This window comes from Tenrec ecaudatus, chromosome 11 (assembly GCF_050624435.1).
Source record: "Tenrec ecaudatus isolate mTenEca1 chromosome 11, mTenEca1.hap1, whole genome shotgun sequence".
Classification (NCBI taxonomy): Eukaryota; Metazoa; Chordata; class Mammalia; order Afrosoricida; family Tenrecidae; genus Tenrec; species Tenrec ecaudatus.
The window spans coordinates 58,430,973-58,450,084 of record NC_134540.1 but is presented as its reverse complement, the minus strand read 5'-3'; the positions used below and the strand labels follow the sequence as shown (position 1 = coordinate 58,450,084).

The window sequence follows — 19,112 nt, the reverse complement described above, 5'->3', positions numbered from 1 at the left end:
GTGGATAGTGTAAACCCTGTGGGAGTCATGCCTTTGGGACCTTCGCTTGCTATGGACATGACTCAAAATGAAAAAAAACAGCTAAAAACATCAATTAATAATCAGAACTTGAAATGTGCAAAGAATGAATCTAGGAAAATTGGAAGCTGTTAAAACGAAATGGAATACATAAAAGTTGATATTGTAGGTATTAGTAAGGTGAAATGGACTAGTATTCACCATTTTGAATCAGAAATCATATGGTTTCCTGTGTTGAGAATTAAACTATCAAGAGGAATGCCATTGAATTCATCATCACCAAGAGTGCTTCAAGATCTATCTTAAAGTCCAATGCTGTGTGTGATAGGGTCATATCTATCTGCATTCAAGGAAATGTGATCAATACAACTATTATTAAAATCTATGCACTAACCACCAAAGCCAGTGATGGAAAAAATGCATTCTATCAATGTCTTCAGTCTGAAATTGATCCAATATGAATCAAGATGCATTTGTAATTATTGGTAATTAGAATGTAAAAGTTGGAAACAAAAATGAAGGAAGAGGAGTTGGAAAATATGACCTTGGTGATAGAAATTAAACCAGAGAAAGCAGCATAGAGATTTGCAAGACCGAGGATGTTTTGTCACTAACACCATTTTTCCCAACATCACAAAAGATGACTACACACAGGGATTTCTTCAGATGGTATGTGCAGAAAAGAAATTGACAACATCTGTGGGGAAAATGATGGAGAAGTTCTGTATTAACAGCCAAAACAAGAAGAGGGGCTGACTATCAATTGCTCTTATATAAGTTCAGGTTGAAGCTGAATAAAATTAAAACACGTCCACAAAAGCCAAAATACAACCTTGAGTCTATCTGCTTGACCTTGGAGAAAATCTCAAAACAACAACAACAACAACAACAAAATCGAGGGGGTAGGGGTGGGCAGGGGTTTGCTTCCTCAGAAACTGACCAAATGACAGAAGACGTGATGAGCTGTGGGATCACATCAAGGATATTAAACCCGAAGAAAGCTAAAGGTCATTTAAAAAGACAGGGAAGAAAGAGAAGATAAAAGTGGACATCAGAAGAGACCCCTAAATTTGCTCTTAAAGAGTAGCCAAGAAATATGAGACAAATGATGAAGTTGAAGAACTATATAGAAAATTTCAAAGGGCACCTCCAGAAGGCAAAGTAAAATATTATAACAAAATATACAAAGACCTCAAGTTAAGCAACCAATGAAGAAAAGGCTCGGCACATCATTAACTGAAAGTCCTCAAGAAAAAACCCAAGCCCCAAGTTGCAGTCTTGAAAGATTCTGCAAGGGAAATATTGACTAAGGTAGGAGACATCAAAAGAAGACAAAAGAAAATGGACTCGCTGTGCCATGAAGAACTAGTTTGCATTCCACCATCTCAAGGGGAAAGTACAAGTTCCAGCATATGCGCAAGAACCAATTCCATGGAAGGAAGAAGTTCAAGGTATACGGAAAGCATGAGCCAAAAATGAAACTCCAGAAATTGATGGTGAACCCATTGAAATGTTTCACCACCAGCTGATGAAGCACTGGCTGCGTTCACTCAGAGACACATGCCAGGATATTTGGAAGATAGTTACTTGGCCAACTGACAGGAAGAGATCCAGATTTGTACCATAAAATAGAAGAGAGGCATATTGTAGCTTAAAATCAGAAAAGGTGTACCTCAAGTTTGCATTCTTTCACCATACTTTTTCTAAGAAACTGGGTTATAGGAAGAAGAACATGGCATCAGTTTGCTAGAAGGCTTATTAACAACTTGTGATAGACAACTCAACCTTGCTTACTGAAAGGGAACAGGACTTGAAAGTACTTGTTGATGAAGGTAAAGGATTGCAACCTTCAGTATGATAACTCAATTCAAAGAAAACTAAAATCATCACAACTAGGCCAGTAGGTAATATCATGATGAATAAAGAAAATATTTAAGTTGTCAAGGATTTTTTCTGGCTGAAATCCACACGGATGCAGCAGTCAAGAGGTCAAATGACACATTGCTTTGGGTGAATCTGCTGCACAAGACCTCTTAAATGTGTTAAAGCAAGGATGCTACTCTGAGGACTAAGATATACCTGATCCAAGCCATGGTATATTCATTCACCTGATATGCATATGAAAGTTGGACACTGAATAAGGAAGAAGAAAGAAAAATGGATGCATTTAAATCATGATGCTTTAAATTCAAAGTACAATGGACTGCCAAAAGAACAGCTCATTTGTTGTGGAGGAAGTACAGCCAGCATGCTACTTCGGGGCAGGCATGGTGAGATTTCATCTCACATACCTTGAACATGTTGTTCAGTCCCTTGAGAAGGACATCATGCTTCATAAACTGACAGGTGCTTGGTAAACTACCAGGACAGCAAAAAATGTGTCAGACGTTCAGTGAGAGTTTTGCATGGAAGTGCTCCAACGTAAGAACAATTGTGAGATGGCAAAAGACCAGGAAAAGTTTTGTTGTTGTACACAAGGCACCTACAGTCAGAAGCGACAACAATCAACAACAACTTCAGAGTATATATATATATATATATATATATATATATATATATATATATATATATATATATATTAGAAATTACAGGAATTAGTAACATTGTATTCTGGCAGCAGGTGGGGGGACTGAATTGATGAGTTTCAAGTGTACTGCACAGAGATGGAACTAAAAAATAAGGTCAGTATAAAATAACTAAATTTGATCATAGTCTAGAGATAAATTTAAACCCTTAAATGCGTATATTACTAACTTAAGAAAGGCTAAAATTCAATGTTAAATAAGTAGAAGCAAAATAAAGTAAATATTGTGAAGAATAGAGTAGAAACAAAACAAAAACCAAACTTCAAAATTTAGAAAACTAGTTACTTTTCAAAAATATTATTAAGTTGCCATCATCTTGTGACCGACAATTCTATGTCTGGGATAGTATATTTGTTTGCTAATAGTATTAATTTATTATCTGTGAATAATTAAAACCCCTGTAGCACTAATTTAAGATTATTTCTTTTTTATCCTTCTCTCCTCTACCTCTTCCTTTTTAAATGCACCAGAGGTCTCAAAACACAGGAGTGGCCTTGATTTAGAGGAAATATGTTGCATTGTTCAATAATCAAGTGAATTCTCAGAACACATCGGTAGAAGATGAACATGCTGGAATGCTTGGTTTTGGTGCAGAGTCAGAAAGACTCTCGACATTATAGATGTGATCTCATTTTAGCTCTAGGATATTATTGCCTAGAGACAGTGAGGTCTCTTGTTGGAAGCCAAGGGATTCCATTACTGTGGCTAGGCCTCATGCACACTAAATATTTGGCTTTTTTGTGTGTGCAATGGCTCAGGCCAGTTCCTAGAACATCAAGGTCTCCTTCTGGGTGACTGACTGGATATCTTCAGTGCCCTGAGGCACTACCAATGCTGAATTAAACAAAGAATAAACTAAACAGTCATTTAGGGCATGACTAATAAAAGCCTTACAACATTAACCATGCCAAGGAAAACGGGAAGAAGTTCACATTTAATTAACGTATTCAAAACTTAATTTGTACACCAAAATTTAAGAAAAGAAGAGGAGGAGGAAGAAGAAAGAGGAGCTCGTTTGATGACAGTTGCTGTTGTCATTTTGAGTAATTTTATTTCATTTTGAATGTCTTATTCTGACTAGATAAACCTTCCTAAAATTGCCAGTGTCCTCCCCTTTCTGGGCTCTTCCTAAAACACACGCATGTCCTGATTGACTTTGACAGTTTGTGCTTATTGCAACATTGCCTATCCCACCTTTGCCAATTTGTTGGCTTTCAGTTTCCAGAGCTAGGAAGACTGGGTATTATTTCATTTTTTCTGTTGTAGTTCTTAGCCTACTTTCATATCGTTTTTTCAAGGTTTCATGGAATTATTTTGCATTTGCAAAGCTTTTTCCACTGATTTATCGAACACAAAATACAGTTATGACCTCAAACTTTCACTTTTACTACCACCCCAAAATTCTTCATCTAGAGTTCAAACATCTCTTTGGGTAAATGGGATTGCCCTCTCTGCCTCAATCCCCACCCCCTCAATTCAGAATATGATCAGACACTCAGATTTTAAATGTACGTGGTCGAGAGGATGATAAGGAGAAGGGGAAAGGGGAGCAGTATTCTAGAACTCCATTTAAATATCAATTCTATTCAAATCAAAGCTGGTATTATTTTCTATTGATTTTTTTTCTTCTTCTTCTTCTTTTAACTTTGGTCCGTTTCTCCTTCTCCTGTTTCTGCCTAAACCTGCTGTCCAGGAAAGCTAACAGAAATATTCCAGAGTTGTATGTGAAAGAAAGCAGAGAGAACTGATAACTCGTGTTTTCAAGGAGTGGAACAGTCAGAAGGAAAAAAAAAAGGAAGATGCTCTCTATTTTTCAAAAACAATTGTAGAACTACTGTTAAAATCATAAGATCCATATGGTAAGATGGGTATAATTGATAAACTGCAGCCATTGGTATTCTCCAGACTTACCTCAACCAGCTTATTAGCATGTTCACGGAAAACCTGGGCATATTCCTTCACTTCCTTTTCATTCCCACTCTTGGCAGCTTCAATGAGAACCAGCAAAGGAACATTGGTTTCCAAGAAAGAATCAGATATGTGATCCATCACGGCTTTTCGAAGCTAAAAGTAAACAAAACAATACACAATTAAAAGATTGTCAACAGTTTGTTTTCTAAAATATTTTCCAACTCCCATTACCCATGTAAATAATTTTCTAACTCTTTCTTAATTTACCTAGTATTTATTTAATCAAAGGAAACTAAGAGAGATGACATAAATATCAATTACAGTTAAATATATCAGCATGTGTCAACCTCAAAAAAACATAGGAGGGCTTCAAAAAGTTTGTGAAAATAATGGAATTTTATTCAAAGTGTTTGATCTATCTATCTATCTAGCTAGCTAGCTATCAGCTATTTACTAACACACACAAAGACATATGTCCATGGCTTATAGTTCAATATACTATAGGCTCTCCCTGATTTTTTTTTAAAAAAAGACTGCTCTCATCTTCCATTAAATACCATATTTCTTTTCATGGAGTTTTAAATCTGGATGCAGTTCAAGGACTCGGGTGATTTCGAAAAGGGAAATTTTAGGCATCAACCATTAAGGAAAATTCCCCTGTATGCCGAGCTAGGCCATGAAGCCAACACTAAACATTTAACACTTAGCTTTAGCTGCCATTTCTCAATCAATTGTTTGTATTTGATGGTGAAGAAAACAGCTAACATCTATCAGTCGACTGTTTCCTCATTCATTTACCCAAAGCAACAGAAATGTTTCTATGTACGTGTTAGGATGATCCAGTTGGTTTGCTCCAGAAAAAAACAAGACTTATAATTATTTCTCAGGGTTAATAAAAATAAACAGACTCAAATATCTAACAATGCATAACGACGTATCTTTCCCTCATTGTTAAAATAAAAAAAGAGGGCAGGTGCAGGAAAATGAAATGAAACTGTCATTGAACAATCATTTCCGTACTGCTTTGTTCATGATTTCTGAATATATATAGTAAGAAAATTTCCCAAATACAAGTAAGCACAAGAAGATATAGAAAATAATATGTATGTTTTCCAAACAAATGTATCTACTTAGAAGTACCCAGGAAAACCTTTGGAAAGGTTATACATATGCATTTATTGATCAGAAGAGAGATTACTATGAGCCATCCTCAATTCCTTTTTACATTAATCATCATAATTTATATATTATGTATGAATAGTTTAGTTTGAATTTAAATTGGATTTGACATTTCACCTGTACTTTAAATAAACACTTAAAATGATTTTGTTTCCTTCTCCTTATTCTTGTTTATAACAAGTGGATTATAATATAGTGGATGCTCAATAAATGTTGATAAATGAGTGAGTGCACAAAGAAATGGTCAAAATTGTACTTCAATCTAATTCTTAGAATTTTAAATGCAGGTACTTTTTATTTACTCAGAACAGGGTTTTTACTGAATAGTATGAGGTGATATAAAGGGTTTTGTCTAAGATAGATGGTTTCTTATACAATTCGGGCCCTGCTACTTGCTTATGATTGCAGACAAATAATTTTACATTTCATAGACAGGGCTTCATCATTTAAAAAGTGGTATAAGAATAACCCTTAAAGCACAGTATTGTAGTGGGTACATTATTTGAGTATCTGACATGCTGTGCATACCCATAAAATTAGAACTAACCAATAAACATTATACCTGGGCTGAAACTTGGCATATATTGACATATAACTAATTCAGCAATGTTAATTTTATATATACTTCCAAACATTATATATATATGAAACCTCAAGCAGATTAAAAAACCAACAAATATAAAAGTGGAGAAAAGGGAGTATGCAATAAAAATATGAAAAAAGATTTGACATATGACTTCTGAGAGCATCAGTAGCAACCAGAAGATGGTAGAATGATATACCTACAGTGATGAGAATGTCAACAAAGAATTGCATACCCAGCTAAACAGCATTTCAAGAATAAGGATGTAAAGGACAGGCCACATAAATAAAACCTCAGCTGACCTGAGTTACATAGATATTACAGGTAGTCTCTGACTTATGATGGAGATACATTATGATGGAAGTTGAATACCTCTTTTTTTGTTTGCTTGGTTTTTAGTTTTCATAGCCTGCTGTAGGAGAGTTTTTATAAAAATAAATCATAGCATTCAACATCTGCTATTAGCTATCTGAGAATAAAAATATCATCGAAGTGCAGGCTGCAACAAGGTATGTACTTGTATTTTAAAAAACAGATGGTTATAAGTGAAGTTCATTGTGACTTGATTATGCTGTAGTTCCAGGATTACTTACATATAAATGAGTCAAAGATGGACTTGGTGTACTGTTTCTGATATATTTATTCATAGCAAGAAGTGGACGGTTTGCCTAAAAGCCCATCAGTGCAAAACACCTCAAACATTTACACTTCCAACTGCTTTAAAATAGAGCAAAAGCTGTAACAGTTCCCCCAAAAATGATTTTTGAAAAACAGAGCAAAAGAGCTGAGTTCTGGTCATATAGTGCCTACCTGATTTGCATATCCTTTTAAACTAAGCACGACTCTTTATCATAGATATGATCAACCCTATAGCTACTACCCTTTGGAACTCTCTGGTCCAAGACTACACATTTTACAGCTGTAAAATTACATTTAGATAGATAGGGTGGCCCATTTGCTGTCTCCCTGCTATATACCTTTTTCTCATCCTCTTCTGGTGGCTTCCTGAACCCCTTGCCTTTGTAAACTCTGACTACTGCAAGATTCTGCATGCAAACCCCAATAAGCAGTTTGTTGTGTGGTACTGGAAACTTATCTTAATTTTTTTTCTTAATCAACACCCTCAATCCTTCAAACACACTATGATATGCAATATATGCTGCCAATTAAAGACACTTGAAGTATATTAATCAAACACTCACAGATATGAAGAGAGAAATAGATGACTCAGAAATAACATTACAATACGTCAATGCACCATTCTCAAGGAAAGACAGAGCATCAGGAAAGAAACTCATTAAAGAAGTAGAAAGGCTAAACAGCACAATCAACTCACTTTACCTCCTAGACATATACAGAGCACTCTACCCAACAACAGTACAGTATACATTCTCTATGGAACACTATTCAGAAGAGATCACAGGTTAGGCCACAAACCAAGCTTTAATAAATGTGTAATCATGGGAATTTGACAACCTATTTTCACAGATCACAATGATGTAAAACTAGAAATTCTCAAGGAAAGAAAACAAACAAAATGCCAAATAATCACCCACAAGGAGAAAAGAACAACATTCTACTTTTAAATGACTGGGTAGTAGATAAAAGAAGGACTGGAGTAAAAAATCATTTAGACGAATGGGAACACAATATACCTAAACCTTTGAGAACCTGCAAAACCCTTTGTCAGAGGTCAATCTATAGCAATCAACACACATGTAAAAAATAGGGGGAAACCAAAACAAGTGCCTTAACACAGTATCATCAACAACTAGAATATGAGCAACAAAACAAACTCTCAAATCAACAGAAGAAAATAAGTCATAAAGATTAGAGCAGAAATAAATGAACAAAAACAATGAGAAGCAATACAACCATGGAAAAAATTTTTTAATCAGGTTGGTTTCTTGAAAGTATTAACAAAATTGACAAATAACTGACAAACTTAAAGGAAACGAAAGAGAATATGCAACTATATGGAATCGGTAATGAAAAGGTTGACATCACAACAGAATCAAATGAAATAAAATGATAATAGAATCCTACTATAAAAGACTATAAGCCAACAAGTTTGAAACCCTAAATAAAATGGACAAATTTCTAGAAACAGAGCAATAACTCAAATTAATTCAGACTGATGTAGAAAACATGAATAGATGCTTGAAAAGAAGAAAAAGAGCAGGCCAGTAGAAAAATTCCAACCAAGAAGTCATCAGGACCAGATGGCTAAATAGGGGCATTCTATCAAATGTTCAGAGAATTGTAACCAATTCTACTCAAACTATTCCAGAATTTTAAAAAGAAATGAAACCCCCAAAATTACTTTATTCAGTGAGCATAACCTTGATACCAAAACAAGTTAAAGATACATGATATAAAACTACAGATCAATATCCCTTATGAATGTAGAATCAAAAATGGCAACAAAATTTTGGTCTATAGAAACCAATAATATATTTTAAAAAACCGTACATCATGATCAAATGGGATTCCTATGAGGTACAACATCACAAGAGCAATAATGTAATCCACCACTAAATAAAACAAAAATTACAACCACATGATCATACTAATTGATGCAGAAAGGCATATGAAAATAGCTGTCTTTCTGTAACACTCATTTCTGTAAAAGAAAAATCAACAAAATAGGAATAGAAGGGTAATTTTATTTCCTTAAATGAACATTTAATTCAAAAATAAATATTACAACAAATTACTTTATTTTATTTTTAAGTACATCTTGTACCTTTAACATGTTATAATTATAAAAATATTACTTGCTAGTCTATGTTCTTATAAATTCAATTATTTCATCACAATTAAGTTGCCATACAATATCTACTTCCATACATAATAAGGATAATGAGCTGAGACTTTGTTTAGCTGCTAAACCCTAAGTCTCTTTGGAAATAAAATTAAAGATTTTGTGATGGACTACAAGAACCACACGATAATATCGATAGATGCAGAAAAAGCATTCGACAACATCCAACACCAATTCCTGTTTAAGACACTGAAGAAGATAGGAATGGAAGGAAAATTCCTCAAGATAATACAAGCTATGTATGAAAAACCAACAACCAACATAGTCAACGGAGAAAAGATGAACAGAATCCCATTGAAAAAGGGGACTAGACTAGGATGCCCCTTGTCCCCACTCTTATTTAACATCATACTGGAGGTTTTGCCTAACTGCATAAGGCAAAGAATATCAAAGATATTCGCCTAGGAAAAGAAGAGCTGAAACTATTGTTATTCACAGATGATATGATTTTATATGTGGAAAAATCCCTAAATCTCCACAAAGGGAGTACTGGATTCAATAGAGGAATATGGCAGAGTGGCAGTCTATAGAAGAGGAGATCAAAAAGGTGATACCCTTCGCAATAGCCAAGCACAAATGGAAATATCTAAGGATATACCTCACTAAAAGAGCAAAAGGTTTGTATGAGGAAAACTACAGAGCATTATTACAAGAAACCAAGAGTGACCTCAACCAGTGGAAGAATATTCCATGCCCGTGGATTGGAAGACTCAATATAGTCAAGATGTCAGTTCTGCACAAGGCACTATATAAGTTTAATGCCATCCTGATACAACTACCCTCATCTTTCTTCAAAGAAATAGTAAAATTGATTACCAACTTCATGTGGAGAAGGAAGAAGTCCAGAATTAGCAGAGAACTCCTCAAGAAGAAGGACACTGTTGGAGGGCTTGCTTTACCTGATTTTACTACATATTATACAGTCATAGAGGTCAAAACCACATGGTATTGGTATAATGACAGATACTCAGACCAATGGAAAAGAGCTGAAAACCCAGAAATGAAATCATCAACATACAGACAACTGATATCTGATGAGGGTCCCAAAAATATCAAATGGGAGGCAGATGCCCTCTTCAAAAAGTGGTGCTGGAAAAAATGGATATCTACCTGCAGAAAATGAAGTTAAACCCTTATCTCACTCCATGCACAAGAATAAACTCCAGGTAGGTTACAGCCCTTGAGGTAAAGCCCAAATAATTAGGGCCATCAATGAGGGAATTAGGACAAACCTGAGAACTTTGGTGTAAGGAAAACATAGGCTGTCAGAAACAGGGAAGGACACAAATAAAGATGAGTCACATATTGACAAGTGGGATAAACTGAAGATAAAACACCTGTGTACATTGAAATAATTCACCAAGAGAGTAATAAGAGAGTCCATGAACTGAGAAAATGTATTTAGTAATGACACATCAGACAAAGATTTTATTACTAAAATCCACAATACTCTGCTAGCTTCCAAAAGAAATAAACAAATTGCCCAATGAGGAGCTGGCCAAAGTACCTGAACAGAAGTTTTGCAAGGGTAGAAATTCAAATGGCTAATGAACATATGAGAAAATGTTCCCAATCATTGGCCATAAGAGAAGAGATAATTAAAACAATGTGATATCACTTAACACCCTCAAAGGTGGCCAAATTAAAAAAAAATCAGAAAGCAACAAGTTGGAGGGGCTGTGGTGAGATAGGAACTCTCATCCATTACTGGTGGACCTGTAAGTATGTACAGCCACTTTAGAAATTGATTTGGTGAAATCTAAAACATGAAAATTGAGCTACCGTACGACCCAGCAATCCCCCTACTGGGCATATACCCAGAAGAGGCAAGAAACAAACCACAGCCAGACATCTGTGATCCAATATTCATCTCAGCAGTTCACAATTTCAAGGAGTTGGAAATAAACCAAAGTTCCATCAACGGAAGAATGGATTAAAAAACTGTCGTACATACATACATGTGTACATACGTACATACTACATATCCCTAAAATGCTGTGATGAATGCATGAAGCACACCGCCACATGGGAAGAACTGGAGGAAATTATGCTAAGCAAAGTAAGCCAAGCACAAAAGGGCAAGTACAACATGAGTCCGCTAAGGTAAGCTTAAAAATGCAAAAGAGGTCTAGGGAAAAAGGCTACTATAGACAAACATTCCTGGGGGCAGGGGGCAGGCCAAATCCAGGTATACATACAGTAGCCAACTTAAAAGGAGGCGGGGAAAGGAAAAAAAAAGACAGGGGTAGTGGGGAAACAGGGCATTAACCCACCCAAGTGGAGGGTAGTGTTTATATCTTCACAGGGAAAGAGGTACTAGGCTTCAACCCAGTGCTCTAAGGTGTGAATGCAACATATTGACATGAAGCAGGGAATCAATAGAGAAGTCTGAGGGGCTGGTCTGAATACCAAATATGTGTACAACCCTTTCCTCCCCCCAGAAGAATTTATTTCAGAGGACAGCACTGAAGCTGCAGCCCAGGGAGAGGAGCATGTCTCATCAGAGCACACAGGAGCAAATGAAGGATGAGGAGGAGAGTGGAGCACATCCTGGTCTATCAAGCCTTGAGGACGATATCCCTGTTCAGAGCAGCCAGTGCACAGAGAGGACCATATGGCCAGTTCCACCACAAGACATGATGTCTCTCACCATAGCCCTATGGGGGACAACATTGGGGACAAAGGGCAGGAATTGTGCCCAATCTGACCCTACCACACCGAGGCAAAATACTAAGGGTGTGCAACAGAACAGCAAAGGGAGCAGAGAAAGGGAGTCCTGAGCAAATGCTAAAACTAGACATTGGGGCCAGGGTGTGGCACCCCTTTAGATCTGACTGGAAAACACTCCTAAAGGTCAATAAACAGACCTTGAGCTATTTATAGGTTTTTCTTTTTGCTGTTGTTCTTTTGTTTCCTTTTGTTGCTTTGTCTTGCTCTGTCTTGTTATTTGTGCATATTATTATCTCTGCAGGTCTTTCTAGCTAAGATAGGTAGGATAAACAATCTTGGGGAGAAAACAATGGAACCCACATTACAGGGGGACATGGGAGAGGGGGAGGCAGGGGAAAGGGACAAAGGAACAACAGGTGATCCAAAATTAATGGTGAAGAGGGTGTAGGAGGTCTGGGGGCTTGATCAAGGGCAATGTAACTCAGAGGAATTACTGAAACCCAAATAAAGACTGAGCATGATAATGGGACAAGAGGAAAGTAAAAGGAAATAGAGGAAAGAACTAGGAGGCAAAGGACATTTACAGAGGAATAAATAAAGAAATGTACATATGTAAATATATTTATATGATGATGGGGAAATAGATCTATGTGCATATATTTATAGGTTTAGTATTAAGGTAGCAGATGGACATTGGGCCTCTACTCAAGTACTCCCTCAATGCATGAACACTTTGTTCTATTAAACTGGCATTCCATGATGCTCATCTTCCCAACAAGACCGCTGAATACAAAATGGGTGCACAAGTAAATGTGGAGAAGAAAGCTGATGGTACCCAGCTATCAAAGCTATAGCATCTAGGGTCTTAAAGACTTGAAGGTAAACAAGCGGCCATCTAGCTGAGAAGAAACAAAGCCCACATGAAAGTAGCACACCAGCCTGTGTAATCACAAGGTGTCAGTGAGATCAGGTATCAAAGAACAAAAAATCCTATTATTGTGAATGAGGAGGTGTGCCAAGTGGAGACCCAAAGCCTACCTGTAGGCAACTAACTGGACGACCCCTTACAGAAAGGTCGCAGGAAATAAAAATAAGTTTAAAAATAATAAAAAATATGGTTAATGCCCTTTCAACATTGGTAAATATTCAGTGTATGTTGTGTTCGATTATGGAGTAATACATGCTTACACGAGTAAAATTTATTTTTCCTGAATCTTTAAAATTAGTTCTCATGTAAGAAATTGTCAAATTTTACTATTAACTCATCAGGATAAGTCTAAATGAATTTGTTTTAATCATCATGTATTCTTAAATATTTCAACATTAAAAGATTTAGTCATGTTATTGGGCACTCGCACAGCTCTTATAACAATCCACACATCAGTTGTATCAAGCACATTTGTACGTAGGTTGCCATCATCATTTCCAAAACATTTTCTTTCTATTTGAGCCCTAGGTTTCAGCAGCTCTGTTTTCCCTACCTCACCCCCATCTCACCCTTATGACCCTTTGATAAATTATAAATTATTCTTTTCATATCTTACACCTCCTGTTGTCTCCCTTCACCCACGTTTTTATTGTTTATCCCCCAGGGGGTGGGTGGTGGGTTATATATCAATCATTGCAATTGATTCCCCCTTTCTCCCCTACAAAGGATATTTTTAAACAGAAAAACCTCATATACAAAAAAAACCAAAAACACAAAACAACCCAACAATGGTCAACATCGTACTCAATGGGGAAAACAGAAAGCATTTCCCCTTTGAAAAGGAACCAGGTAAAGTTGTCCCCTTTAGCCAGGCTTTTACAAAATTGTGCCGAAAGTTTTAGTCAGAGCCATTGGACAACAAAAGTAAATTAATGGAACACCAATAGGCAAAGAAAAAGTGAAACTATCACTAATCACTGATGATATGGTTTTATATATAGAATCACATGCTACCCCATCCCTACCCCCAAAATACAACTCGCTGGCATAGAGTCAATGCCAACTCATAACCCTATAAGACAGAGTAGAACCACCTCTGTGAGTTTCTGAGACTGTATCCCTTTACAGGAGTATAAATCCCCGTTTCTCTCCAAGAAAACCCAAAAAAACTCAACATAAAAATGGTTGGAAACAATAAAAATACCTGATAGGGTGTAAGATTAATGAGCACAAATCAATTCGATTCCTGTACACTAATGAAGAAAACACTGAAGTCATCAAAGAATCAATATTGTTAGGTGGGGTTGACTAGAGAAACAAGGGACACTCTTATACATGTAAGGGAGAGCTTTATAACATGAAGTAATTAAATATCAAGAAAACATCCCAGCCAAGTCCATAAATCTGATACTAGTCCATAAGTCTCTCCACAGAGATGTGCAGCCACATGAATGATCCTGAATGCAGGAAGATAACAAGCTGGTGGATGCAAAATCCTGTGGATCCAAAGTCAGGAAAAAACATCAAGGACTCCAGCAGGACTCTAGCAGCTATCAGAGTGGTCAGCAAGTAGAAAGGTGAAAACCGAGTGAGAGACGTTCCCAGAACCCTTCTTATGAGAAGATCTCACCCATTAGGAGGCATGATCAGGCCCTGACCAGATTAACAGGTCAAATATCTTCAAGCCATCATGAAATTGTGTACCACAACAAATATCATTTACAATGTCCACAGAAAAGATAAAATGCTTAGGAAAAAACCTAACCAGAGAAACAAAAGGCCTGTAAAAAGTTACAGAAGACTACTACAAGAAACCAAAAGAGATGTAAGCCAATGGAAGACTATCCTATGTTCCTGGCCATGAAGGCTTAATAATGTGAAAGTGTCAATGTTACCCAAAGAAATTTATAAATACAACTCAATTACTATCAAAATATCAACTGCATTTTTAAAGAAACAGTCACAGTAATTACTAAATTCATGTAGAAAGAAAGATACCTAGGATAAATATTCTTACAAAGAAAAACAAAGTTGGAATCCTCCCACTACCCAACTCTAAAACCTATTACATCATAGTCAAAGCAGCCCAGTACCAGTTTAATGATAGGTGCACAGAAATAGATACATCCACCTACAAGCAATTGATCTACAATAATGAGCCAAAAACCACTAAATGAGAAAGGCAGGAGTACTTTTAAACAAAGGTGATGGCAAAACTGGAGATCTAGCTTTAGAAAAATGAAAGGAGTCATGCTTCATCCGATGTACAAACATGAATGCGTAATGTGTTACAAAACCTAGATATAAGTTCCACGGCAATAGAAATCATTAATGAGAAAATAGGGACAAATTTCAAGGCTCTATTGCAGGGCACACACACACACTATCAAATACTACAAAAGGTACTGTGACACCTTTGCAGGAACTGGCAGAAATTCAGGCTGTATTCACAAGGGGATGTGGAACAAGGAATATCATTGCTGACATCAGATGGACCTTGGCGAAAACAAAGAACACTAGAAAGAAGGTTACTTGTGTTTTACTGACTATGCGAAGTCATTCAACTGTGCGGATCATAACAAACTATGGATATCCTGGAGAAACCTGGGAGTTCTAGAACGCTTCATTGAGCTAATGTGGAATGTGCACATGGATTAGGAGGTGGTTGTGTGAACAGAAGGGAATATCACAGGGTTTCAAATTGCAGGGTTTTAAATCCGGGAAGGTGTGTTTCACGTTTGTACCCCCTCACCATCATTATTCAATTCTTATACTGACAAAATAATTAGAAAACTGTGTTATATGAACAATAACTCAGCATCAGGATTGGAGAAATGTTTATTAACAACCATCAATATAAAGATGATTTAACCTTGCTTGTTGAAATTGAGGAGGGCTTGACGCACTTGCTGGTGAAGATTAAGGCTTGCGGCTTTTGATATGGATTACAATTCAATGTGAAAAATAATAAAACCTCACAACAGGACAAATAATTAACATCATGAAAAACAGAGAAAAGATTGAAGTTGTCATGAATTTCATTTTTCTTGGATCTACAATCCATGCTCATGGAGCGATAAAAAGGTAAAAGAACAAATTAATTATATTAGGTAAATATGTTCCACAAAACTTCTTTAGAGTGGTGAAAATCAAGGATGTCACTTTAAGGACAAAGTGTGTCTGAGCCAAGCCATAGTATTTTCAATGGTCTATATATGTGAAAGTTGGACATTGAATAACAACGGTGAAAGACAATTGCTGTATTTGACTTTCGGTGCTTGTGAAAAATAATGAAAGCATTAAGGGCTATCAAAAGAACAAACAAATCTGTCTTGGAAGAAGCAGAGCCAGAAGGCCCTCTAAAGGCCAAGAGCAATAATTTATCTCACACACTCTGGAGAGTTATCAGGAGACAGCAGTCCCCAGAGAAAGACATTATGCTTTGTAAAGTAGAGGGCAATGAAAAAGAGGAAGACCTGTAACAAGATGGATTGAGATAGTGGCTGCAAAAATGGGCTCAAATAGAAGAATAATCCTAAGGATAGTGAAGGATTGAGCAGTGTTTCGTTCTACAGTACATGTTGTCAAGTATTGGTCAAGTTGTGACGAATTTGGTCTTCTTTACACTGAATTTTAATTCATACTGAAAGCTGTGATCCTTGGTCTTTATCAGCAAGTGCTTCAAGTTCTACTCACTTTTAGCAAGCAAGAGTGTGTCATCTGTTTATCTGTATATCCTCCAATCCTGACGTCACATCCTTTGTCACACAAGCCATCTTCTCTGACGATTTGCTCAGCATTCAGGTTGAAGAAGCATGGTGAGACGATCCAAGCCCGACACACACCTTTCTTGATTTTAAACTATGCAGCATTCCTTTGTTCAGCTTGAACAAGTGTCACGTGCACACAACACAGTATTCTGGAATTCACATTCTTCTCAAGGGTATCCATAGCGTGTTATGATCCACAGCCTTGGCATAGTAAAAATCTTTCTGACATCCTCTGATTTCAGCCAAGGTCCATCTGACAACAACAATGATATCCCTTGTTCCATGCCTTCTTCTGAATCCAGCCGGACCTCTGGTAGCTCCATGTTAATGTATTCCTGAAACTTTTATTGGATGATCCTCAGTAAATTTTTACTGACATGTGATATCAGTAATGTTGTTCTATAGTTTGTTTTCTGTGTTAGTTAGGTCACCTTTCTTTGGAATGGGTATAAATCTGGAACGATTCCAGTCAGTGGGCCAAATAGCTGTCTTCCAAATTTGCTGGTATCTACGTGTACGTTTCCAGTGCTTCATCAGATTGTTGAAACATTTCCGCTGGTATTCCATCAAGTCCTGGATATTTGGCTAATGCTTTTAGTGCAGCTTGAACTTCTTCATTCGGCACCAAAGGTTCTTACTTATGTGCTACCTCTTGAAACGCTGGAATGTCGACTAGCTCATTTTAACAGTGACTGTGTATTCTTTCCTTTTTATATCGATTCTGATTGCATCTTTCACTATTTTGCCTGCAGAATCTTTTAAGATTGCAACTCAAGGCCTGGACTTCTTCAGTTTTTTTAGTTTAAGGGGCTCAGCATGGTTTTCCCTTTGGGTTTTCTAATTCTAAGTTTTTGCACATTTCATTATAATAGTTGGCTTTGTCTTCTTGAGCTGCCTTTGAAATTTTCTGTTCCATGCTTTGACTTCATCATTTCTTCCATTTACTTTATTTACTCAATGGTTAAGAGCACATTTCAGAGCCTCTCTCACATCCACTTTGATCTTTTCTTCCTTTCCTATCTTTTCACTGATTTGTTCCTTTTTTCATAAGTGTTCTTGAAATCCTCTCACAGCTTCAGAACTTCTGTCATTAGTGTTCAATTCATCAATTCTGTTCTTCAGATGTTCTCAAAATTCAGGTGGGGTATATTGGCTCTCATGATTTTCTTTAGCTTTATACTGAACTTACATGTGAGAAATTGATGGTCTGCTCCACAGTTAGCCCCTGGTCTGTTCAGATCACAGCACAATTAGTTGCTGATATTGAGCTTCACCTGCATCTCTTCCTACAGATATAGTCCATTTGACTTTTTGTCTTCCATCTGGACAAATCAATGTGTATAGCCACGTTTTGTGTTGTTTACAAAAGGTATTTGCTATGAACAAATCATTGTTCCTGAAAAATTCTATCATGCAATTTCCACTTTGGTTTTTATCATGCAGTCTATATTTTCCAACTACCAGTCTTTCCTCTTTGTTTTCGACTTTGGTATTTCATCAACAATTATCAATGGATCTTGATTGCATGTTTGATCAATTTCTGACTAAATAGGATTTTTCAACTTCTTCATCACTAGTTTCTGTGATTGGTTCATAAATTTGAATAATAGTTGTATTTACTGGAGTTCTTTGAAGGTGGGTAGATACAATCCTATCACAAAGAGCATTGATACTTCATGATTTTACAATGTACTTTTTGACAGTAAATGACATACCATTCCTTTTGATTGTGTTATTCACGATATAGTAAATCATATTTTCTGATTCAAAGTGAATACTACCAGTCATTTTCAGTTCATTAATACTCATGCCATGTATCTTTATTTGTGTTCCATTTCATTTTTTACAAATTCCAATTTTCCTAAATTCATACTTTACACATTCCAAGTTCTGATTATTACCAGATTTTTGCAGCTATTCCTCCTTGCCTTGAGCTGTGCCCATCAGCACATTAAGATCACAAAGGCTCCACTCCCACAGCTGTACCCAACTCTTGTCACCCTGGTTGCCTCCACTTTCATAAATCATATCCTCCCCAGTCACATTTTTTTAGTACCTTCTGTTTCAAGGGGCCCATCTTCCAGTTCTCTCTGATCTGACCATGTTCTGCTTCTATTCATTGGGATTTGAGTATCTGTCAGTGTCTTGATCTATGTATGGTTTTCAGAGGCTGCTTCCTCTGAAGTGGGGAGCCGAATTCTTCTTCATTCTCTGTTCTTAGTCAGGAAGCTCCACCCAAACCTGTTCACTTTGTGTGACCCTGCTGGCATTTGAAATATGACATAGCTAATGACATACCTTCCAGCATCACAACACAGAGTCAGCTCAGTATAGCAAACTAACAGACAAATCACCTAGGGCTCTCTAATAATCACCTGGGGTTTTGTTAAAATGTAGATAATAATGATTCAGTTTACCCAGATGAAGATGTAAATTCTCAAGAGGAGAGCAAACCAGAGTGAGCCCATTTGAAGCCTTGGAAGTAAGACTGAAATGGCAAGAATGCTGAAATTCTGTGTGTGCCTTTTTACGCACACACCAAATTAATCAATCACAGTGTTCTCTTATTCTGTGCTCAAGAATCATGTCATGAGTAACACCAGCACAGTATTCCATGTAGCAACTACTAAACTAATTTGTAGCA

General features: G+C 36.7%; 1 protein-coding gene across 4 annotated transcripts in view; it reads right to left on the bottom strand.

Moving 5' to 3' along the window:
• CTNNA2 (catenin alpha 2) overlaps window positions 1-19,112 on the bottom strand; it is a 1,186,106-nt gene that overhangs the window by 283,887 nt on the left and 883,107 nt on the right. For all 4 annotated transcript variants that reach the window (XM_075562525.1, XM_075562526.1, XM_075562527.1 and 1 more), the window contains one exon: window positions 4,515-4,667. In XM_075562525.1, coding sequence (XP_075418640.1) covers window positions 4,515-4,667 — 153 coding nt within the window. The remainder of the gene's footprint in view (window positions 1-4,514; window positions 4,668-19,112) is intronic.